The sequence below is a fragment of the Ips typographus genome, linkage group LG6 (genome assembly GCF_016097725.1).
Source record: "Ips typographus isolate SLU linkage group LG6, UJ_Ityp_2.0, whole genome shotgun sequence".
NCBI classification, from domain to species: domain Eukaryota; kingdom Metazoa; phylum Arthropoda; class Insecta; order Coleoptera; family Curculionidae; genus Ips; species Ips typographus.
The window spans coordinates 912,420-938,057 of record NC_138427.1 but is presented as its reverse complement, the minus strand read 5'-3'; the positions used below and the strand labels follow the sequence as shown (position 1 = coordinate 938,057).

Below are 25,638 nucleotides of genomic sequence, written 5' to 3'. Positions count from 1 at the left end.
CCATTATAATAACGCCCACCTATATTACTTTTTTTGTTATGGACATTATTACCTATTTCGTTTCTAATGTATGGATCAATCAACATGGTTAATTGACCAGCCAAATACCTTTAAATTAACTAGAATTAGTTTAAGCGCTTAATTGCAAGGGTCAATGTAAATAGAGGTGAAAATGAAATAACTATTTACTTAAAAAGTGGAAATCAGTTTGCAAATTTATCAAAATTTAGACTAGAAAGATTAGACTAGAAAACTTAAGGAGTTCTTTAAAAATGCGTCGCGTTGCTTGTTTTATTTTATTTCATTGACTGTATGTTACATCGTTAATGCATAGCGAACTAATTTTGGAATACTACATAAAAACAACTGAGTTGGCAGACAGAAAACATCAAAATCTCACGTAACTTTTTCATATTTTTATTTTAGTTAAACGGTGACGATGAATGGGAATACGAGGAGATTATCCTGGAACGTGGTGGTTCTGGCTTGGGGTTCAGCATTGCTGGCGGCACCGATAATCCCCACATTGGCGATGACACTGCTATTTACGTGACTAAGCTGATAGGCGGTGGCGCGGCTGCCGCCGATGGCCGCCTTCAAGTTGGTGACTCTATTCTGGCCGTCAACGATCAACCGGTGGTGGATGTTCCGCACGCTATGGCTGTTGAAGCCCTGAAACGTGCCGGCAACATTGTTAAGTTGGTAAGTTTGATTTTTGCTATTTTTATTTTAGTATGACTATACAATTGTTGTTTGTATGTTAACAGAACATCTGTTTAATATATACAGGGTGTCTGGAGGTGAATGATATTTTAGAGGTTTAAAGATTATATATGTTTCACCTATCCATTATTAATACATAATATCTTGGGAACGGTGTAAGTTATAGTGTCTATAACAACCTGAGGGCGTTATAGGCGGGCGTTACCATCACATAACACTTACTATATAACGATAACTACCATGCTAACCAATTGTTGAAAAATAAGATGTACCTACTGACTACAGCGCTGCAGTGGGTATGGTCCTAACTATTATGCATTTTTACAGGGGGAAAGAAAGTATAGTTTCTGTAGAGAAAATTGGCATATTTTGTATCTTTTTACAACTTGAAATATACGATCTCAAACGTTACAGAAATATAAATTTTTGTTGACTGCTTGCCACTACTGGAATTACCTACTTGTTAACTCATATTTCCTATCACTCAACTATTATACTAATATCCGTTTCCCCAAAATTGGCTAAGTTGAGTTTAAGGACAGCATAGATAAGTTTAGTTTAGACTGTTATTTTGCACCTGATCTGTTACTTAACTCAAGTTGTACTTTAAAACTGACTTGAAAGTGTTGGGAAAACAGCCATAATTAAGTTAAAGGAAAGACTCCAGAAATTATCCAAAAACGCACAAATTTAACAATAAAAACATTTAAAAATGGTATTACACGAAAAACTTATTTATGTTTCACCTATAAGTTATGAATACATAATACCTTGGAAACGGTGTAGGTTATAGTGTTCATAACAACCTGAGGGCATTATAGGCGGGCGTTATCATAACGCCCTGAAACCTTTAATATTAGCAAATGGAATTTTTCTACTTTCATACCATAAAAACTTTGTATCCCCTATCCTAGGATGCTCTTGACTTTTTTAGGTAATGAACTTTCGTTAGCTTTCGCTGCATTTTCTTATATATTTTCTAAAATTTTGTCCACATTTTGCCATTTTGACTGATTGACAGATCAAAGTCACATCATTCAGGTAAAATAAACACTAACCAACCTACCGGTAAAGGTATACCTTACTTTTTCAGTGCCAGAAAGAGAGTAGTATAAGGTCCTACAGGACATTATGATCTCTTTAACCCCCTTGGTACATAAATAGCTATTATTTATTCGTTGTTATGTATGTGTTTTTGTATCCAGTTTTTTTATGTAATACTTTCAAATGTACAGGGTTGCCACTTGCCAGATAAATATGACAACTTTGCTGCTTTAAATGAAACACAACAAAAACAAACAACATAATTAATTACAAAATTTTGGGCTTTACAACTCTAAAAACATGAAATGTAGGGTTGGGGCAAGGCTATCAAAGTTTTTTGACATATAGAAGTTCATTCCTTATTACACTTAAAGGATGGTTTTAAGCAACCCACTTTTGTGGTTATTTCAAAAATTATACGTTATCATACATCAAGTGAAAACAATTTTACTTTTTCATTTTATAAATAAATATACTAAAAAATGCTGCATTTTTAAACAAAATAAGTTTTTACAAATTTTCTTTGGCGCGCCAGAATAATTATTTCTCACTGTGTAAAAGTTTTTTTAAGCCTGATCCCAAATTTAATTTGGTGAGAGAGTAACTTGTAAATCGCTGTGCAAGAACCGTTTTGAGTGATCTTACTCAAGGAAATACAATATTCTTTCTTTGTTTAAAACATACAGGTTCATTTTATTGCTAGTAAAGTCACTTTATAATAATAGAAGTTACCACTTTTTATGTGTCTGAAATGTTATGTTTTGTTATTTGTTGAGTATGCTCATCAGTTTGATGTAAAATTGTGTTTTAAATACATTTTTGTATTTTGAAGATCTTTATGCGAGTCTTTTGTTAATGTAGAGTATACGTCGTCGGCGACAGCCCCGTCATATGAAGCTGCTCGAAATAGAATTGATTAAGGGCAACAAAGGTCTGGGCTTTAGCATTGCGGGCGGCATAGGCAACCAGCATATACCAGGCGACAACGGTATTTATGTCACCAAAGTTATGGAGGGTGGTGCGGCACAGGTTGACGGACGACTGGCTGTCGGGGACAAATTGGTGGCTGTTCGAGATGAGGTAAGATTTTTTTTTGTTTTAACTACGCTCAGTTATAAAAAAGTAACACACCTGATTTTTACTCCTTTAAAAATGGTGAGGTTTTGTTTTTTTTGTATATTAATCCCACAACTCTGACCGTCGTTCCTTCGTTTTGCCGAAGTATGGCTCGATAACCAAAGAACAGAACCTTCATTCCAATATATAAACTGGATAACATTTATCTACATCTATAAATTTTCTAACTTTTACACTAATAGTTAACCGACTGTATTTTATTTATTTTTTTAGTTAATAGCTTAACGGTTGAAAGTCTAGACAAAAGGTTCAAACGTCATTTAGATTTTGTAATAGTTATTCTATAATACTTTTAGATTGGATTGGCTAAGTTGCTTTTTTAATCATCAAGTTAAGGGATTATTTTAGATTGTATAATATTCATTACTGACTTCAACAAGTTTTTAATTTGAGCTACATGGCTTCTGTTGACCGTTTAGTTCTAGAACAAATCAATTTTCTATGATTTTTAAATTTTTTGGACTCATTTAGGGTTCTGAGTTTACATGTCTAGCTCTTAAGTTTATTTTAGACTTAAAATATAGATTTGATTCATTTCTAGAAGTTTTTTGGATAAGTCAAACCAAAACATATTATTTTTTGTTTTTTTTTTTTTAATTTAAATGTTCCAGAGTTCTTCTAGATTTACTTCAATCATCTAGGGTTCTGAATTAGTTTTTTCATTTTTTGCAGGTTTGAACTTTATTTTTACTAATATGGTAGTTCTGTTACATTTCTAGAAGATTTCTAAATAACCTATTTACTTGTTTTTGCAGTGTAATTTTATTCTAGTCTATATTTTTTTTAAGTTAAATCAGGCATGTACATACCTAATAGTTTTAAAGGTATCTCCCGTTGAGATGCTAGTGTTTAACGATGGTATTCTAGAAATGTATGGTGCCCCATACAATTCTTCTTCATAGGGTGTTGTTTCACTATAAAAGCATCATATTCCGCGGCTTGATAGTACCTCAGAAAATAGCTTTGGATTCAAAAACTAAGTGACTTAGTAAACCCAAATTTAAATAACTAACTTAATAATCTATTGTTCAAAGTTGTTTCGTTACGAACATACAGGGTGTAAATATGTGAATAAAAATATCACAATTTTCTATAACTTTAAAACTTTTAGTCCTATTTGAACGTACCATTGTAGGCGCTAACTGTAATCAAAGAGGTACGTTTTGCATTAGAAAAAGTGTTTTTTTTTTAAATTTTACTAGTGACGTCCATTCAGGCACATTACACGATAATTTTACAGAAAAAAAGTTACGCTTGGTACTGCTTTTTCATAAATTATAAATCAGTTTTGGATTTCGCATTCAATTTACGAAAACACATCCTTTTTTGTTACTTTTCTCTACAGCGAAAGTTCGGGAAAAAATTAAATCTTATGATCATGTAGGTATCTGGAAGTCAATAATATTTTTATTTAATAAAACGACTTTGTTTCTTGCGATTTAAGGATATTGTTGATCCATTAATTTTTCCCGCTATAGAAAAGTTGCAATATCTTTTAATCAAAACCTTGTATATCTGTAACAAAACAACTTTGGACTTTAGTTTATGTAGCAAACTTGTACTATTTTTTATGCACTATCAGGCTATGAAATATAACGTTTAGCGTGGACTTTCCATATTGCTTTTTTGAAATTTTGAGCCGTCATTTATTTTTTTGGTTATTGTGCCTTAAGAATTCACAATCACAGCATATCCTTATCACCCAGTGTTTTTACTGTTTTGTTTTCTAATAATGCTATAAAACAAATCAACCACACAACAAAGGAAAGTAAAATTTTCTCAAAAAAACGCTTTTTCTGGCTATTACCAAACAATGTTTCGGTTTGCGCTGATCATTTACTTTATATTTTAGAAAGGCGAGGTAAATTTGGAAAACGTTACTCACGAGGATGCAGTGTCCACTCTAAAGGCCACTCAAGATACGGTAATCCTGGTGGTGGCAAAACCCGATTCTGGTTTCAATCCTCCACCATCATCGGATACTTCATACTCTCCTCAACTCTGTAAGTATTATGGTATACTGTGTATTATGGTTTCTATTTTCTCCATACTCATACTATTCTTTCAAACTTCATTGCATTTAGAACTATACAGGTATGAAAATTTCAAAGTTATTCATACGGAATCAACGGTTAGAAGTGAGAACCAGTGTGCTCGAACAAAATGGAAGAAAACTTTTAAGTGAGTCGGTCTACCTGAACGTTATGCCATTTAACATTAATTAACAGACAAATTATGTTTGTGAGACTGACACATGTCACCTATGAAGGATTTTTTCAGCTTTATCATTTGTCAATAGCATAGGTATGGGATGGTTTGTCAAGTGAATAGAGCCTCTCTTAAGGTATGGTTTGGCTGGTGAGATTCAACAAGTGCAGCTTGAGATTACGTTCAATCGCAATCGCATTCGCAGATCAGGGAGCGTCTAGAGGAGCAACTTCTGCAACCCACTGTGGTTTCAAAGTTGAGGTAGACACAATTTAAATAATGAGCAACGTCACAGTTATTTGTCCTTTCTGTTTTCGGAAAAAGAAGGTGACGGAAGAAGAATTATAATTACTGAAAAAGAAAAATATTAAAATAAATAATACACACATGTTATATTAAAGTCGTCGGGAGAAGGATATATTAATCTTTTTATAAATAACCTCTTAAAAGAAAATGAGACTAAGTTATAGTTTTTGAATTCCCCTGAAAAACGGGCCATTTTTAACGATTTTTGACTGGTTCCTGTACCAGTCGGATAGCATCAGGTGCGACTTGATTCCCGTATTCTCCAGGCGAAAGAAACTCCATTTTAACAGTCAGATGCATTTAGTAGCAGTCGCGAGTCGCTGCGGTTAATCGCAACAGCCAAACCGTACCTTTAGATTTATTTGCTTATAAGTAGAGTCCGGATAAAAAAACAGTAAAATCGTGAAAAAAAGCGCTTAATAAGCAAAATTATTTTCCTTAGACGGTTTTGATATCTTTTGGGAACATCTGGACTAGTTGAAAAGCATTTGGAATCTGTTTTAAAAGCTTTTGGAAGCTTCTAGATTGTTTTGAAAGGCTTCCGTCTATTTTAGAAGCATTTTGGTGTTTCTGAAGTGTTTTGAAATCTTTTTAGACTACTTTAGGAACATTGAAGGTTCTGGACTGCTTTTAAGGCATTTGAAACCTTGTAGACGGTTGTAGAAACTTTTAGAAGCTTTTAAATTGTTTTAAAAGCTTCTAGTCTAGTTGACGATCATTTGGAAGCCTTTAAACTGACTAGACTATTTTGGAAGACTTTCGACTGCTTGAGTAATTCTGAGTTTCTTTTGTAATTCTAACCGTTTTCGAGATATTTTTCAAAAACTACTTTGATGCACTTTTTACCGAAAATTAGTTCAATACTTTAACATCCTGTAGCTTGGTTATTTTTGGGAGTTCAGGGTGGTTCAACCTCTCAAACAAATCACTCTTGAACTGATCTTTTCAGTAATGTAGAGCAAAAAATTGTGTACAGGGTGAGCAAAAATAATGATCCACTAACAATTTTGTGCACACCCTGTATACAGGCAACTGTATTGAAGTTCAAACGTTACGTAGTTTGGTTTAGTGGTCCATTAGGAACAATTTTGCACTCTTGTAGTTTTTATGTAAATCTAACCGTTTTCAAAATATTTACTAAAAACCACTTTAACTCAGGCGGCGGTCAGTAGGCCACCTTCATTTTGACAAAATTTTGGTGCATTTTTCCAAAAAATCGCGAATAACTTGATTATTTAAAACGTACCGTATAGACACATTAAAGTAAGTGGCTAATGATTAGAGCTATCACGTGACGTTGAGCGGGCACCGCTAACTTGCCCCGTTTGGCCGCTAGAGGGCGTCAGACTTGATTACTTTTCTTCGGACATTTTTCTCAATATCTCAAAAACGGTTTGAGTTATCAGTGTGAAATTTTTACCACGTATGGTCCTCAAAGCCCCCTATAAAACTATACAGGGTGTCCCACGACGAAAGACCTCGATTGATATTGGAAAAAGTATAAATAGGAGAGTTTTGAAAATTTGGTAGGGTACTGATGTGGGCATGCCCAATCCAACTAAAATATTTTCAAGATGGTTGCACTTCCGCTTATACCGGAAGTCAATCACAACTTTCTTATTTTAAATAGAACACCCTATATATTATTACATATTTGGATTCCTCACAAAATTCTGACCAACTTTTGTATAGAATGCCCTATGTCTATCTCTAGCCGTTTTCGAAATATTTGATGTTTTTCCAAAAAAGTGACAGTTGCAACGCTCAACATATTTTTGTACTATGTTAAAACCGTATTTCATTTTGCAATGAAACTTTGGGATATTGTAAATGAAGGATCGTTTTATTATACTGAGGGTGCGTAACGACTCATTTGTATACAGGGTCGTCAAAAAAAAATCATAAACTTGCCACTAAAAAAAATTAAAAATCTCAAGTTTTTTAAATGGAAACCCCCATTTTTTATGACGGAATCATTTTGAGCATTAAAAATTACTATAAGTTTCAATTTACTTGCCTATACCTAAATCCAACCCATTTCGTTTTATTTGAGAATAAACATTTTTTATTATAAAAATTCCAGATTTCTTGAAAATTTCTCTCTCTAATTACGTGTAACTGACAGAGAAACGTAGATAATTGCATGCGTGAAGACAGTAAACGAAAAAAATACCAAGTATCAATCCAATTAATTTTGTCGACGGTATTGGATTTTGGCAACAGCGTACTGAAAATATGGCCTACTTGGTATTTTTTTCGTTTACTGTCTTCACGCATGCAATTATCTACGTTTCTCTGTCAGTTACACGTAATTAGAGAGAGAAATTTTCAAGAAATCTGGAATTTTTATAATAAAAAATGTTTATTCTCAAATAAAACGAAATGGGTTGGATTTAGGTATAGGCAAGTAAATTGAAACTTATAGTAATTTTTAATGCTCAAAATGATTCCGTCATAAAACATGGGGGTTTCCATTTAAAAAACTTGAGATTTTTCATTTTTTTTAGTGGCAAGTTTATGATTTTTTTTTGACGACCCTGTATACAAATGAGTGGTTACGCACCCTCAGTATAATAAAACGATCCTTCATTTACAATATCTTAAAGTTTCATTGCAAAATGAAATACGGTTTTAACATAGTACAAAAATATGTTGAGCGTTGCAACTGTCACTTTTTTGGAAAAACATCAAATATTTCGAAAACGGCTAGAGATAGACATAGGGCATTCTATACAAAAGTTGGTCAGAATTTTGTGAGGAATCCAAATATGTAATAATATATAGGGTGTTCTATTTAAAATAAGAAAGTTGTGATCGACTTCCGGTATAAGCGGAAGTGCAACCATCTTGAAAATATTTTAGTTGGATTGGGCATGCACACCTCAGTATCCTACCAAATTTTCAATACTCTCCTATTTATACTTTTTCCAATATCAATCGAGGTCTTTGGTCGTGGGACACCCTGTATAGGTATTTCATTAAATATAACATTTTATCATACAATGCACCGGTCGACCTTTAACTAGAAAATTTTTGAATTTTGAAAATTGTCTTTAACTGCCTTAGTTAGTTTAGGTTAATGGTAGAAATGTGACGTAAAGTTTCATTTGTCAAAATATAATTTTTAAAGTCCCATGTCTTGGAAACTGTTAAAAATGTCCTAATTTCAAAGTCAGCGCCTAAATGGCGGCAGTTACAGCAAAACGGGCACAGGATTCGTTTTCTACATGCCATAATTAGTTAGAATTGCCTTTTTAGACTACTTTAGGAGCATTTAGAAAGTGTTTACAGTTTAAACAGCACTGAAGGTTCTAGACTGTTCTTAAGGCATTTAAAACCTTGTAGACGGTCTAGAAACTTTAGGAAGCTGTTAAACTGCTCTAGAAGCATACGAAAGCTTTTAGACTGTATTAGAAATCTTTTGAGAGCTTCTATAGATAAGATTTGGAAGCTTTACGACTGTTCTAAAAGCTTTTGAAAGCATCTCTTTTGTAAGCTTTTGCAAGGCATTTTGAAGCTTCTATAGTGTTTTGGAATGTTTTTAGACTACTTCAGGAGCATTTGGAAATTATTTGCTCAGTTTAAATTTGTGAATTAACTAACATACCCATTTTGAAACAGATAATTGGTATGTTTTTGTCTCTCAGAAGCGTTCAATATCTCAATATAGCTATTGCAATTGTAAATTAGCCTATTCAACTTAAAACCACACAAAAAATAGTAGCAAATAATCACAAAAAAAAGAAAGAAGCAAAAAAAGCATTAAAAAAATCTGTCAAATGACGTGTTTTTGCGTAAGTTGTTTACATTAGATGTCAAAGGTTGGTTAATTTTATTATTTACAAAAAGCAAAATTCCTAGAAATTCGGACTTTAGAATTTGGAGAACGCATTATTTATTGAATGGAACCAACAAGCGCATGAAGATGGGACGTAAACTTTTAGTAATTTTAACATCCTTTTGAATATGTTCAGAATTTTTTTTTTACATTTCTGTCGTATTATTTACGTATCATTTCGAATAAATATAATTTTGTGTAGCGAGCTGAATTGTGCAAAACGAACGAAGCGAGTTTTTGTAGAAATATGTGATTTTAGGGTAAAAAAGTGAGTTTGAGTGACTGACAACTGATATTTGAGTGACGCTGTGTTTGTTCTGAACATCAACCGTTTCTCTGGTCAGTATTGAAAATTTAAATGTTTAATGGTAAATATTTCGAAAGCGACAAAATTTAGAGAGAAACTTTTCAGAACAAAAACTGTCGAGACCCCGTAGCAGAATCGAAAATGGTATAGTTAGGGTTGCCGATCAAAAATCCGTTGCCACTGATTTCATGTAGATGTGGCAACGTTAGAATCATAAAAATATTTTAGTTGTGTGTTTCACTTGGCCTTAATAGTAATAAAAAAAAATTGTTGAAGGCCTTTATATTGGACAGTTTTCTAAATACAGTACTTCACATTCTTAGTGGGCCTCCCAGTACAATATTTTATCTACGATCAACACAGAAATTAGTCATCTTTCAACTCCATTTTGAGTTACGTATGATGATGATTTTACCGCACTAGTGCGATAATTATTGTATTATTGCAAGTACTCTTAGGGTGGTTTACCACACTAGTGCGGTTAAATGAATTATTAACGCACTAGTGTGGTGCAACGGGTAAACAGGTCATTGTTGCTGGTACGGTTGCTCGACAACCGCTTATACAGTGCAGGTAAAAAGTTAAAATTTTCGCATTTTTGTTCGTGTTTTACGACGAACGGGCTCAAGTTACAGATCTGAAAAAATACAGAAAACTAGTCCGTGATAGGTACTACAACTTTCATTAATACGATTTTTCAATCCAATCAACCGTACAGGCACAAAAAAATCTAAACCGTTTTCCCATGTTAATCTCCTATGTCCATGGTGCTCTTGGACACCTGGTATGTCTGTGTCTACTTTGACTGGTTTACTGATTTAGTTTATTTTTTTACAGCTACAAAAGCATCACGGTTTTACACCGATTCGATTCATTCTGCTCACTCCTCCAATTTAGCCTTACATCAGCCAATTGGGACGCCAAAAGCAGTCAGCACTGAAGACATCACAAGGTAAGTTTTTAATATTTTTCTACTTGTTTACTTTTTGCTAGAACTTTAAACCGTAAACTTTTCTTTTGTGAATTTTACTAGAAAAAGCAACATAAATAGACTAACCAACAGTGACACATTATTATTTTGAGTGACATTTACTAGTTTTGGCGCTAAATGAACTTTTCAGTGAACCCGGGTGATCTTGTAGGGTCTGTCTATCAGGTCCAAGATACATTTTGCAATATAAATGTATTTTATGTCATCAAAAGTATTTAATATGGAATTTGTCTCAGTGCTTGACTTCAGTGCTAAGACAGAGACAGTAGTAACCCAACAATGAGATAGGAATTATTTTTTTTTGGTTTTCGTATTTCTTTTGAAACATTTTTATTTGTCAAGTAGGTACTAACAGTTGGATAATACACAAAAATGAAATAAGAGATGTTTAGTTTCAAGGAATATATTAATTGAACTAAAATTTATTTCAAAAGTAATAGAAGCTTTTTGGCAACTTGTATGTCTGCACATAATTGGTGAGGGCAGAATTAGCTTTATAAAAGAACAACGGACATTTTTAAAGGAACAACGGACTCGTCGACTATTTCAGGAAATACGAATTTATTTATGCCTTTTTTTTGGTTTCTTAAAAACCTGATATCAAATTCTTGGTCTGAAGCGGATTCTGCAGAGTTAAGAACTTTTCCTATAATTTTTTTTTCTTTTCTGACTTGCAAACTCCCTCAGCATAAAATCGCTTTCAATTGGTTTTCTGTCTGGATCCTGAAAAACATCCGCACTTACTTGAAAAAGTGATTTGTCTCCTGCTGATGAGTCTAAAACGGGTTCTTCATTCGAGCTTCCGTAAAAAGTTTCTTTTTGACGTTTTGTCACTTTTATAATTTTATTCTCTTTTACCAAAGCTTTTTCCTCAATTAAATGTTTTTCAGGTGTGTCGGTGGCGATAATACTCTTTCCTTTTCTTCGGTCAGTTTTTAATTTTCTTGGTTCCGCTTTAGGAAAGCCCCTAATTTCTTCGGGAGATTTGAATATTTGTTGACTGGTTGAAACTTGCGGCAAATCTGCTCCTCGGGTAGAGGAAATGAGAATGACTTTTTTGACTTGCTGGTTCTGTGTTCCTTCTGGACGTTCGCCATTCTGAAGTAATAAAATCTTCGTCGATAAATACATTTGCTTCAAAAGGATAAATTTCCACATTTCTTAAATGCATTAATAATATTACTTGGAGTAAGAGCTTTTTTATGAGCGATTCTGACACATTCCGCTACCTCGTACATGTGTTCTTTGAATAAAAACTGGCCTCAAGCGTTAATAATACAACAAGTGGTAACAAGCGTGCCCTTTTTTACTTTATTAACTTACTTTACTCCCTTCACTGTCAAAACTTTTCGGGACTTTTGCCCAGTTACTGTAGCGTCTCTTCTAAATCGACAATTTTCCGTCCATCAGCAAAATGAGAGCTTCTTGAGTAAATACTTTATTTAAAAAAAGATTCCAGTATTATGTCGGTTAAACGATGTGCAACGAGAAAGACTACATTCTTCCTATCTTCATATTTTTTATCGGGGCAGGTCCCCAACCTATTTCGTATTTCGTTTGGTCTTAGTGTAGGACTTGTCTCACTGGTAGTCTCTCCTTATTTGGTTGTTGTTGTTGTAAGTACGGAATTTCATTTAAAAAACCTTATCTCTAGTAATTAAGAAACTCCGTAAAATTTAAAATAACATTAAAAATTCATTTAAATTAACTGTTTTCTCATATAAATGCATGGCATGAATAACTTAGGACACCCTGTATTACTACCTTAACTATATTATAGATGCATATTTAATTGAATTTCGCGATTTTATATATTAGTTGTACCAGCATTATCAGCTCCGTTAGGTGCAGTCGTTAACGACATGCCGCCAATTTATTTGTGCCACTTCACACGAAGAAAGTTGTGTTCCCAGTATTTAATATATTATTGAATTGTTTTCATAACTCTAAATTAATTTTAAGTATCTTATTACCATTTACAAGTTGAAAGCTGGCGAAACTTCAAAATTGTCCTGTTCAGTAACCCAGTTGTTCTCATATTTGACGTATATAACTCAAACTTCCTAACGTATTAAACAAATGTTACTTATTAGAAACGCGGCAACAAACAATGTAGTATGCAATTGAAAGCCAATTCGCAAAGTGTTGTTCGTATTTGTGGCACAACAAATATATCACGTCGACCTTATTTTGCAGTTAATTTTGCAGGGTCGACCGTGCTAAGATTACTCTTTTTGCTCTTGGGTGAACTTGGACTACTTTAACAAACTCGATACTATATGTCGAGTGGAGCATTATGATGCGTGGTTAATTAAAACCAACACTATAATCACTTATTAATGATCTTTAAAGTGCTTAAACTCAGCCGAATATTACTTGTTTTGCTATGACAATTATTTTTATAATCGTGGGATGTACTAGCTTTACTATAATTATTAAAAACTTATTATTTTATAATAATGTATTAATTTTATGTATCAGGTGAGCCACTAATCAAGGATGTCGGCTATGGGTAATTTAAATAAAAAAATCATTAGCTCATACTCAAATACAGGATACAAGTAGTATACTCTTAAAAAAAAAAACTAAAGAAAATTCTTAAGAAAAGTGAACTAGAGAAATTGCCGAGAAAATTTTAAGTGTTGATCCTGTCAATATATGGTTGTTGTAATCTGCGAGTTTAGCATTCATTTAACAACTTACGTTTCTCAAATTGTTCGATTATTTCCCAAATAAAAGAGGTGAGAAAGGTTAAAGTATATTTTATAAAAACGTTGAAAACATTGGACTAGTTACTCCAATATCATTAAATTTTAATGAAAAAGGGAGTCAAAAAAGTATAATATATTTCATATGTCAAGCGCCAGAGGGCTCTTTAACACTAAGTCTTGTGGACTATACATATAAAATAAGATACCTACGTTTTCGATACGACACGTCAAAGGAGCGTTAAAAAAAATGCATAGTTGCTGAAGATCGCATTATTCTAGCTATTAAATTAATAATTACAGAGATATCTTTGTTTATTGTCTATTTGATACTGTGGGGAATTTAAGTGGTTAAGTGTTTGCAGAGCAAGACAGTAGCTTCGTTGATTCAATGAATTAGACTAAGTTGTTTCGATGTAGCTTCATTAGTACCAGGTGCGTGTGCCGAAGGCCGGAATAAGTGGCACCAAATATGTTCCAAATGTCTATTCGTCATCCAGTCTCTGCAATCGGGATATTCAGCGTCGTTGGTAGTTTGGCTCTGTTAAGATTTAGTGGAAGTTTTGCTCGTTTAGGACAGAGACCAAGTATTAGGTGCTGTGCCGGCCTCAGTAGTTGTCCAGCATTGTTAAAACAGTCACTCCTTTCGTTGAGAGCACTGCCGTGCTGTAGGAGATCAATTTGTTTTATAAATTAAGCTTATTATGTCATTTACAAAAATTACTACAACACTCTCACTTAGTTTAAGAAAACTCCGGCGTTACATGAATCTCCCGAATCAGTTTTTCAAAGGATCCTAAAGAAAAATAACGTCTACCTTACAAAAGTAAATGAACATGATTTCGATAGGTGTGTGGAATTTTGTGATATCATGAGTGATAAAATTAATTATGATCAGGAATTTCTTGTTAATATTTCTTTTTGCGGTGGATTTTCAAATGTTAAAGTCAGTAGACCTAACTGCCCGTTTTGGTCAGACACTAGCCAAGGATATTTCGTGAATTACTTAGTATCTTGAAAAATAAAATGTATGGACAGGAATTTTTGGGGACCACATTGTCGGACCATCGTTTTTGTCTCAAAACTTATTTTGCCAAATGTATTTGGATTTGTTAGAAACCACGATTGATTCAGAATTATCGGCAGTAATAGAACGAATTTATCGTTATCCTGCTGAAAAATAATACTTCCAACAAGACAGACGGTGCACCTCATTATGTTATGTCCGTAAGGGATTTTCTAAATGCTACATTTTCTCGTCAAGGGGTTGGAATGAGAGGCACCATTGAATGGCCAGCGCGTTCCTCTGATTTGTCACCGTTAGATTTCTTCCTCTGGGGATACTTTAAATCAAAAATGTATGGTACACCTCCTACTTGCGTCACGTCAAAGTATCATACAGAAATGTGTTCAAATCACACCCCCTATTCTACAAAATATTCACTATTCACAGAAATCACTTTGAATCGAATTCGTTAGCCTAAGACATCTTGAGTATTTTACTTTAAACTGTCATCTTTGTGTTATAAATTGTTTAATTTGACAAGCAAATGCTTGAGCAAATGACTTCGTTTGCCTAACCTATACTCATGCAACATAAACATAAAAAATTGAATGCTAAGCTTGAATTTCCAATCTTATTACCTGCTTTACTTCACTTATTTTTGACACAATATATACGGTTTTTGCATCCGGGTCTTCATTTAATATTTGTTTGTACACATTCACTATAAATGGCTTTTCTTTAGAATACGAACGATCTAATTCCAATTGTCTTAGCATTTTGGTGGGAAATTCACATCGAGGCACTGGTTCTTGGCGCAGTTGAATACATGATGCAGAATGGATATTCAAGTGGTGTATTATCGAAAATAACTTTTTTGTTATATCAATACACTGCCATACGAGTTTATACAGACTCAAAAACAACTTTAAACGACTCTGATACAACAAGAAACTGGCCGCATTCGTTTTCAAACTCCATGCAGCGAGCAGAGCGTTTTTGACGTCACAATGACGTAATTTGACAGTTGATCAAATTATGGCTTTTCCCAAGTTACGTCATCGTGACGTCAAAAAAGAAGAATGCGGCCATTCAAATGGTGGCTGAGCCGGTGTTTTTTGACATAACCTGTTTTTTATGATTTCTGCTGTGTAAATCATACCCCCCAACTGACCAATCACGTTTGGCCAATCTAATTCACAATCACTTCTCCTAGTTTTTTAATAGACTATAGCACCAATAGAGTGAGTTTTACTCTGCCTCGCGTCGTTCCGTTAAAACGAAATCAGGGTGCGGAAAACTGTCACTTTTGGCCTATTACTTCAATAACTATTATCTACGACTAGCATGGTAATGGTTCATTACATAGTAACTTACATTGAGTTACATAATAAGTGATTTTACCACACTACTGCTATAATAATTGATTTTACCGCACTAAAGTGATAAAGCACCGTAAGAGTACAGTAAAACAATTATTATGGCACTAGTGCGGCAAAGTTACTAATTTCTCTGTAATCGTACCCAAAGTATTCTACATTACTCGTATGAGGTATGGCAAATTAATGAACTGAGCACAACTAACAATACTTGCTGTGCTCACACCACACTAGTAATGTAAATAACTATTAAGGCACTCATTCGAATTGCAGACTTTCAGAATTGCAACTTCAGGAACTTTTATATGCGTGTACTTTTAACACTCGTATCATAAGATGCTCGTTGCCATTAAACTCCTCAAAAAAGGGTAACTTTTCGTTGTGATTTAGAAGAGAAAAATGCATCATTATTGAATGTTAAAAGTAGGACGACCTAAAAACCAGGGAGAGGTCAATACAAGCCAGAGACAGTCAAAGGAGCGAATAACGCTTCTTTAGAAGGGAGATATGCCTCACTTCCTTTTTCTTCAATTTTTTACACATTTCTAATAAAGTTTACTAGCTCATTTAAATACCGACCCGAAATATTTACATAAAACAATTTTAATGTTAAAATTAGTCCAGAATATGAAGGCTCTATTTAAAAATATAAAACAAGTGATTCAGTTAGTTATATTTAAGTATCCGTTTGCGATACGGACAATGTCACATTGACCCACATTTCATATTGATTACATTGGGCCTGTGATCGTAAGTCACTCTTTAATACCGGTATATTCGTTATAAAATTGAATGAACGAACGCGCGAGCTGTCAGTCTGGTTAAAGCCCCTACTATTATTGGCATTGATTATTACCATTCGCTTTTTCGCGACTCTCTCTCTGCTTACTACTCGATGCACTATACTGCTATACGGATACCTTGATACAGTAGTAAGTAGTATACTTACATACAATACAGTACGTTCGTCGATGTCGGGCCGCAAGGTCGACGGTAAATGTGTGGCCGCTTACTGAGGGTTAATATCCGGTCCCTAGTTACCCTCCAGTTAGTCATAACGTGTTAGGGGTGCATTACATATATTGCTTTCTCGGGGTTCAATTGTGGTGATTAAGCGTTGACTCAGACGTGTTTCCTGTTCGTCGTTCAATTTTAGAAAGAAAAGTGCGTGAAAACTCTTGGATTTTTGTTTGTTTTTTAAGCAATTTGTTTTGTGCAGTTTGGAAATTAAACTGGATAAATTAGCTTAACTGGGTAAAGCAACTAAATAAGTCTTCTATGCGGCCTTGACGTGCATGCTGAACAGCTGTTAGAGTGATTCATTATAAGCAGTTTTCTTCGTTTATGACTAGAATCTCATTAATTGAATGTATGCGATTATTACGTATTTATTAATACGATTTATAAATTAACTGAGTTGCCTACATTCTAGTTGCAACGGAATCCAGAATGTTACTATTTAGACGAATATTCCGAGGAGTAATTTTCCTCTTCATTTTAAGACATAAATTTTATATTATACAGGGTGTTACAAATTCAATGCATTAGCATTGCTATGTCAAAAACTCTTGTTGATAGAGCTTTAGTTAAAGAAAAGCAAAGTTGCGCATTTTATTGCTAAAAAATTTGTTAAAAAAAAATTACAAACAAAAATTCTATTAAATTTGGAAATCATATGTTGTCACAATGAGTAGTAAATTTAGTTTTATGCAATATAATTAGGTTCATTGCTTTTTCGAAAAACAGAGAAAGAGAAAAAAGTTTGTGGTTTCTAGTTTTAATTATTTTTCAGATACCTACTTACGACATATTTGAATTTGGGATTGAATTTTGATAAAACAGCTTAAACTTTATTTTTAGTCATATCAAATTTATACTATTATATCAAACTAAATTATCTACACATTATGACAACATAGGAAATACTTTTTCTTAAAATTTGAAGTATTTACTATTTAAGTGATACACTAGGTATAATTTTTTGACAATTGTGACAGTTTCGAGAGTCTGTAGATACTATAAAATGAAATAAAAACTTCAGGTACGTATTTTGAAAAATTGTAGTTGATTTTAAATATTTAAAATATCAATAATAAAGTGGGTAAAACAATTTTGAGATGGTAATGCTTTAGTACATCGAATTTGAGACGCCCTGTATTTAAGTCGGAAAGTTTATTTAAATACAAGGTTAGCCACCCAAACCATTTATTAAAAGTTTATCAGGATCAAATATATACAGGGTGATTCCAAAGTTGGGGCTTTCCTTTCACTTGCGAATAGGGCTTCAAAAAATAAGTTTTTCTTTTTCGTTTTACGCTTCTTCGAAATATGAACAATAAGGAACTTTTACTGAAAAAACAAAATAAAAACTAACTTTAATTTAATTTTAACCAGCTGACAGGTTATTCCTTATCAACAGACATAAACAAAAACAAAAAAATTTAGCCGCCTTTTTTAACAATTTGACATTTAAAATTAAAACAGCATTTATTTTTAGGCACGCTTTAAGATTTTTTTGCATGCGTCGCCGTCGTAGCAAAACATAATAAAAAGTGTTTAATTTTTATACATTTTTATTACAAGGAATTCAATAATAATTTTTATGTTGGAAAAAAACAGTAGCGCAAGAAAATTGTCTTTTGGAAAATTTTCTTTTCACGTTACTACTGACACCTACAAAATTATGTTAAACTACTTCAAGTTCAAAATCATTACATTTTTGTTTTTCAGTAAAACTTTGACACCCTGTATCTTCGTTATTGTTCATATTTTGAAAAAGCGTCAAACGAAAACAAACCTTATTTTTTGAAGCCCCATTCGCAGGTGAAAGGAAAGCCCCAACTTTGGAATCACCTTTTATATAAGTTTGGAATTTTAGAAGTAAGATAAATTTGATGGGTGCTATATTTAAAAAATATTTTCATCTTTCTGTCATTTCCGGTTTCACTGGAAGTAAATGTCAACTTTCTTATTTTAAATGAAACACCTTCTATATTATGTATTATATTATAACCTATAGCGATCTGCAACGGTTTTCGAAATATTGATGGTTGAAAAATGACATTTTTAGTTTTTGGAGTGTCATACCCTCTAATCTGAATAAGATAGAGCAAAACGGCTTGCATGTTCTTATCTTTACTTTTGGAGATCTCTATGGCCACGCATATTAGAAAATTCGACAAGTGCCAATTTTTTTACTGATATAATATTTTTGACACCCGTCAAAATTAAAAATGTTACCAAATAATAGATCTCAAAAAGTTAAAATAAAAACATGCAAGCCGGTTTGCTCTATCTCATTCTGGTTAGGAGTTATGACACTTGAAAACCTGAAAGTGTCATTTTTCAAACGTCAATATCTCGAAAATCGCTGTAGATTAATATAGGTTATGATACATAAAAAATATTTAAAATCGAAAGGACTATTCAAAAATACAATTATATACAGGGTGTAATAATAAATTTCCAAGCATTACATCGTAGTAGACCTAGTAGCTCATGTAACCATGTTTTCTAATTTTCCAGGGTCAAATTAGCCCTAACTAGTCAAAAAGTGTTTCTGGAGCACCCTGTCTGTAAACGGTAAATAACACGTGTATTTGTCACACTTTGTATATACTTTTATATGTCGATGGACAGCCAATGAAATGAGCTTTCCATTGACGTATAAAAGCCGATTGGTTAGTGGTACCGTTTGACCAGTAGATGGCGTCAAACGTTGACCAATTTTTTTGGTGTAGAATTTTGTTTAATATTTCAAAAGCCCCTGAATTGCACTATTTTTGGTAGAGTTTTATACGTCAATGGATAGCCAATGAAATGAGCTTTCTAAAAATGTCCCAACTTCGGTTAATAGGTTAGACGATTTGGCCGCTAGAGAGCGTCAAGTTTGACTATTTTTTTCTGACATTTTTTGTGCATCCTTTTGATCAATAATCAATAACTCGTTTATTTGCATTATTTTTAGCAGTGTTTTGTACGTCAATGGATAGCCAATGAAATGAGCTTTCTGACAGTCTCCCAATTTGAATTGAGCCATGAAAACCTAGGCGTAAAGAAACTTTGCCAGCCATGTGAGCGTAAAAATCATATTAATTTGATTGAGAATATAATTATTGTTTTCTTTTAAAACTAGATTTGTCAGGGTTTAAATTTAAGCTTATAGCGAGGCTCAAAGTTACACGAATGATAAAAGTTATAAACTGTCAAGACAGTCATGTCATCAAATTTGTTGTAACATAAATGAAAGATCAAACCTTTAACTCAAAGAATGTAAACATCCAAGAATGTAAAAAAAATATTCCCAAAAAAGTCAGTTGACCTTTAAAAAACCAAATTTGAGTTACTTGTATTTTAGTTGAACGATTTTTTTTTTCTAATAACTGTCAATCCATTTCTTGAAAGTCCACTTCGGGACTACCTTTGTATTTAAATTTTAATGACTATTTCAGTATTTGAATTATTCGAAAAACTAAATATTACGAGTTTACCACAGGCATACACCACTTAATAGTTGACTAATAAAATGACAAAAATTTACGTAAACGTTAAAGCATTAATTGTTGCACATCCGATAAAAGGCGCAATATGTTGACATCAAAAAAGTTGACAAAAGAAAGGTGATTTGTGCGGTCTGGCACATTATGCAAACCACACTGTTAAGCAAGACATTTCTTTCAATCCACTCCCTTTTGGTATTATTGTAATTGAATGACAGTTGCGCAAAGACGAGAAATTACGTTTGCCTGATTGACCTATAAATGTATATCAGTGTGCAGATCTGCATGTAGCCCACGCTTTTTTCGGAACTTACCAGTTACTGAACATAAATAAATAAGTAATAACATTGTTTTGAATGACTTCAAGTGCATAGATGGTGTATCTCATTAGTGTGGGAAAGGCCAGCAACTTTTTTATATGTTCAGCCTTCTGAAGCCATTTAGAGGATAAAATTCTTATTTTCAAAGTTGTATTGCTATGTCTTCTTTGGAATGAAATGGTCTTAACGAATAATTTGAATTGTTTGGCATAATAGGTTTTAGGCCGCTTTGTTTTATCAGAATTGTGGCCAAATGTATAAGATTGCACAATTCGGCAAGTAATGATCATTATATTTCTCAAAGAAAAATGTGTTTAGTTGCTATATCAAGTATGCATACAAAATCAAACCAAAGTTGATATGGAGCATATTCGAGTGTGATATAAGTGTGCACATACATGATACTAAGTAACAATTGCTCTAATAGAAAATTTTTCTGCTTATAATAACAATAAGTTTATTGTTCAACGGTACATAGTTATAGAACACGTTTGACAAAGTACTCTATAAACAAATGCTTAGGTTCTAAAGCTTTTTCCAAAAACGCGCGAAAAACAGATTTCGATGAACTAAAAATATCAAATTCTGTGGTAATAGCTATTTATGTAGCAAGGGCGTTATAGAGAACATAATGTCCTGAAGGCCGAAACAGCCCGATGGCTTATGGTCCGAGGGACAGGTTTCGGCCTGATGAATCGGTCATCATTTTAGGAACTTTTATAAAGTTAAGTGCAAGTTTAAATAATTTAATCTTGGATTTTAGTAAAGTTTTAAGTAAATAAAGTTACGTGCAGCTGTTGTCTGATTTACAGTTGGCTTGCTCTCATATTATTGACTTATCTAGTATCAAATTTGTGATAAAGTTTTAAAATAATATTGCCTCGTTTCTCTTCATTGTGACTATGTGCAGACCAATTGCGTGTGAGTACTGCCAAATAATGACATTTTATAAAACGTCTCATTGATAAAATTAGAATTCAAGATTCAAATTATTTTGAAATCTCACTCAAAATTAGTTTTTAATGAATTATTTTTTTCATTTATGAAGCAAATCATAAGTTATCATACATCACTTAAATCAGAATAAAACCAAAGTTTATAAAACGTACTGTTTGGTCGGCTAAAAATCCAATTTGGCGCCCATAAGAAAAAATAAAGTTGATGATGATTGCCTAAAAACGAAACGTCGGGCGGCAAATATGATCCACCATCGAATACCTGGGAAAAAATGGCAATAAAAAGATGCTTTTAGTTTTGGGACATCTCTTCAAATAAGGTTAGAAATAAATAGAAACAAAAAATCTAATTTTAAGTTTTTTTCGGATACCTTTGGAAGGAATTACCTGGATATCGAAATCGCTTATAGTTTCCGAGATCCCTATGGTAAGGGTCGAATTTGAATAAACAGATAATGAACCCTGTACGTGTTTCAGAATATGATCGTAAATCAGAGATTCATATACCTTTGCTGGATAGCACAAAATTGAAATTGCCCTATAGTTACTAATGAGACTTCTATCATCAGACTTGAATACAGGACACAATAATGAGCATGTGTACCTTTAATTCTACATTATTCTTTTTTATTTAACACTAAATGAATAATAATTATACTAGTAATAACGGAAAGACAAAAATTTGAATATAGAAATAGTACTAATGAAACGACACAACAAATAAGGTAAATTGGGACGCATTCTATCAATTATGCATTTACTTTTCTCTTAACTACCTTTTTGGATATGTGCATTGAACGGCCGCATATTTGGTTTAAGCGGGTGTGTGTAAACGTAGAAGGAAAGTTTGACGATTGACAAACTTTCTATGTTAAATCAAGTACGTAAAACCTTCGGGGTCACACTCATTGCCTACAAATATCTTGCTTTCAATCACGTTTGTTGAGACAAAAATCAATATCATAATTAAATGTAACGTTGAAACTCGCGAGTAATTGCTAAATAGTTTAGTTTTTCTACGATAGTCCTATTAATAATAAGAAAAATTTGTTATACAGTGTGTTCCACCGGAAACTACCGCGGTCGATATTTCGGAAGCTACAATAATACAAATAATAACTTTTTGAAAATTTTAGATTGTGTTGAGTCACAGTATACTGCCTATATTAAATGGATCCTTGAATTTTATTTCGTTAATTACCTAATGATTTCAAGTAGTATGTTTTATCATAACCTATAATAGGGTTAGCCACCCAAGCCGTTCATTAAAAGTTTAAATGGGACCCCCTGTACATTTTTTTTCATTTTTGGATTCTGCACACATTTGTATATAATGTCTTATACCTAGGTACAATTGTTTTGGAGATATTCGACCTAAAAATAAAAATGTGCCTATTGTTAAACAAATTTTAAAATAGCGTATCGCCTTATTTATGAAAAGTATAATTGTCGTTTGCACCATTCGCCTAAACAACGTTTAAACTCTAATCACTGATCACTTCTATTACATTTGCATGCCACTAACCAACTCTATGCAATCGAGCATAAATTTCATATTTTGCAACATGTTAACACATAGTTTAATCTTTATGGTCTGTCCTTTTCCGTGATATAGCGTGTCCAAAATTCAGAACCAAAAATTAATATTTTTGAAGTTGTCAAAATCAATTTTAGGTAACAAAATCCCCTATATCTTTAAGCATTTTCAAATAGACAAAGAACAATTCAAATGTTTTTTCAGACGAAAGGAAAAATCAAGCTTTCAAGACAATTTTCCACCTTGAAACAAGAAAATGTGAAAATTCATTATTTTGTCAAATTATTAAGTCAATTATCATATCTGAAATGAGTTTCATCAATTATCTACTTTTCAAATCATTCTACAAGTTTCAATTGTCAAAAGATTATAAATTTCTTGTTGATCAACTTTAAGTCAATTTTCCAGCTTGAAACAAGAAAATGTGAATAGCAGAATGTTTTAGACAATTAAAATTCTGAAATTTCCATTAATAAACAGCTTATCTTGGACATATTTTATACTACGGAATGTACGTATTATTGTTGTTTTACCAGTATTGAAATGTATGTAAGCCTTCGCTTTTCGGTTCATAAACAATAATTACTGCTTTGCACATTGTTATTTAGTTTCATTGACAATGCCAATAATCGCAATGTAAAAGTATTTGTTTTGAATCGTTTTCTTGATGATAAATAGTTGCAAAATGAATCACACCAACAAGTTCCATGTTACTAATCGTAAGGCAATTAATAGAATATACTAAGTTAACGGTCAGTTGTATAAATTATGGTTATAACTTAATCTGAAGTATGACATTACTTTCAGATGTCAATACTAATTTTAGAGTTTAAACTCCAGATTTATATTATAAATTAAACCTATACGGAGTGTTCCAGTCCTAAAAACAAATTGTACCATCATGATGAGCCATCAAACATCCAAAGATAAAGTGATTAAGGAGTTAGTACTTTAAGACAAGCTCAAGTTAACTGTAGTTTAAGCAGCATTTAACTTAAATGAGCTTAAATATTTCGGTGAATAATCGCTTTATTTTTGACGCTTTATGGCCCCATACCATTTTTTTGCATTGTTCCTATATAACTGACCATAAACTGATTGCTTTACTCTTCAGTTGGCCGTAGTTAGTAATAATCACAAAGTCTATCCTGGAGCAAGTATACAGGACGAATTTGTAAACATGTGTATTGATTGTGATAACGCTATTATTTTCTTCAATGTTGTGACCGTTAAAAGAAAAACTTAAACACTTTGTGGTGCGTGAAGATCATTTTCCTGACCAAGATGACCAAGAAAAATGGGAGAGAAAAGTCGCCTCTCAGGACTGGATTCGCCACTATTAGTCGCAAATTAAAAAACAGAGAAAAACTGAAAAGGTATTTATTATTTCAAAGTAAATTTAGTTCTTCTAACTTTAGTCAACTATCTTAGATAAACAGTTAAAGTGAGAGAACAACATCAGCAAACAATCAGTTTTCACTTACTGTCTCTGGACACTTTGTAAGGTCCTATCAAACATGGGACTTGTCCTGCAAAGTACTCAGAATATGTGACAGATAATGTTGAACATGAATGATAGATATAAACCTGCTGATATATGGCTTAATTCAAGATTTAACACTGTTAGGTATAGGCAACGTTATAGGTATCTATTTTCCGGATAAATCGATATTTCGTTGACGTTAATTAAGAAATGTACAAAAACATCCCGAGATATTCATATAAATTTAAAGATATTCGTTGGTAAACTGACTGTAACTTAAATCTTTTATTTTTTTTTCCACTTTGTCTCTAGACACAAGTATGGTCTTATATAGTTATGGGGTTGCTTTCAAATTATGTAACAGATAATATTGGATCTACATCCGACTAAAATGACCAATTAAAAGCTGCTCTTCTCGTCTTTTTTGGATAAATCAATATTTCTTAAGACACCGTTTATTGGAAAATGCCCGAACACGTCCCGAGATATGGACTAAACAATTCTTCCTTACACTGACACAAAACAAAAAAAAAAAGAGTATTGGTTAATTGGGGACTACTGGAACCTCGACTGGAACATTTCTTGCACGATCTTATTTCCCACCCTGTATAGTGAATGCAGTTACAGTACATTAAAGTAAAAGTCAATCCCAATAACAGTTTAAACCGCATTAAAATCCGTTTTCTCTGTTACGTTTTAGTTTCTATGCTATGCTTGTGCTTGTGTTGTGTCGATCTATAAATCTAGCTTTAAAAGAATAGGATTATAGTAGACTGACTATACCATAATGTGTTTACCTTAACCTTACCCCCTTTTATTTCATTTCTGTCAAAATGCATTTAAATGTATCAAAATCAAGCATAAAGCACAGCACTGTTTGGATGAAGCGAGGGTTAAAATGTTCAGTTTTGATTCTTTTTTTTGTTATTCTACCTGTCGACATAACCTACTTCTCAGATCTCTTAAATCAGCTGTCATCACAATCCCGTTTAAATGAAACCATTTCAATCGGATCCAGCCTCCTATTAATTTTTAGAGCCGACTAGTCACTAGTTCCCAATAGGAATTCCAATCCATTTAATTCTAATCGATTTTTGTTGCAAACTATCTGCTGCTATTGATTAATCGGATTGAATTTGTTCGAGATGAACGTTGTAATTAAGTACAATTCTAAAAACTATTGAATTGAAAGGAACCCC

General features: G+C 32.9%; 1 protein-coding gene and 1 long non-coding RNA gene across 11 annotated transcripts in view; one reads left to right on the top strand and one right to left on the bottom strand.

Moving 5' to 3' along the window:
- Positions 1 to 25,638, bottom strand: part of LOC145730334 (uncharacterized) — a 318,043-nt gene that overhangs the window by 233,457 nt on the left and 58,948 nt on the right. The gene's annotated exons all lie outside the window — the stretch shown is intronic.
- The window catches only part of dlg1 (MAGUK family member discs large 1), a 269,680-nt gene that overhangs the window by 206,379 nt on the left and 37,663 nt on the right, over positions 1 to 25,638 (top strand). For all 10 annotated transcript variants that reach the window (XM_081981489.1, XM_081981488.1, XM_081981486.1 and 7 more), the window contains 4 exons: positions 427 to 702; positions 2,629 to 2,847; positions 4,757 to 4,907; positions 10,401 to 10,515. In XM_081981489.1, coding sequence (XP_081837615.1) covers positions 427 to 702; positions 2,629 to 2,847; positions 4,757 to 4,907; positions 10,401 to 10,515 — 761 coding nt within the window. The remainder of the gene's footprint in view (positions 1 to 426; positions 703 to 2,628; positions 2,848 to 4,756; positions 4,908 to 10,400; positions 10,516 to 25,638) is intronic.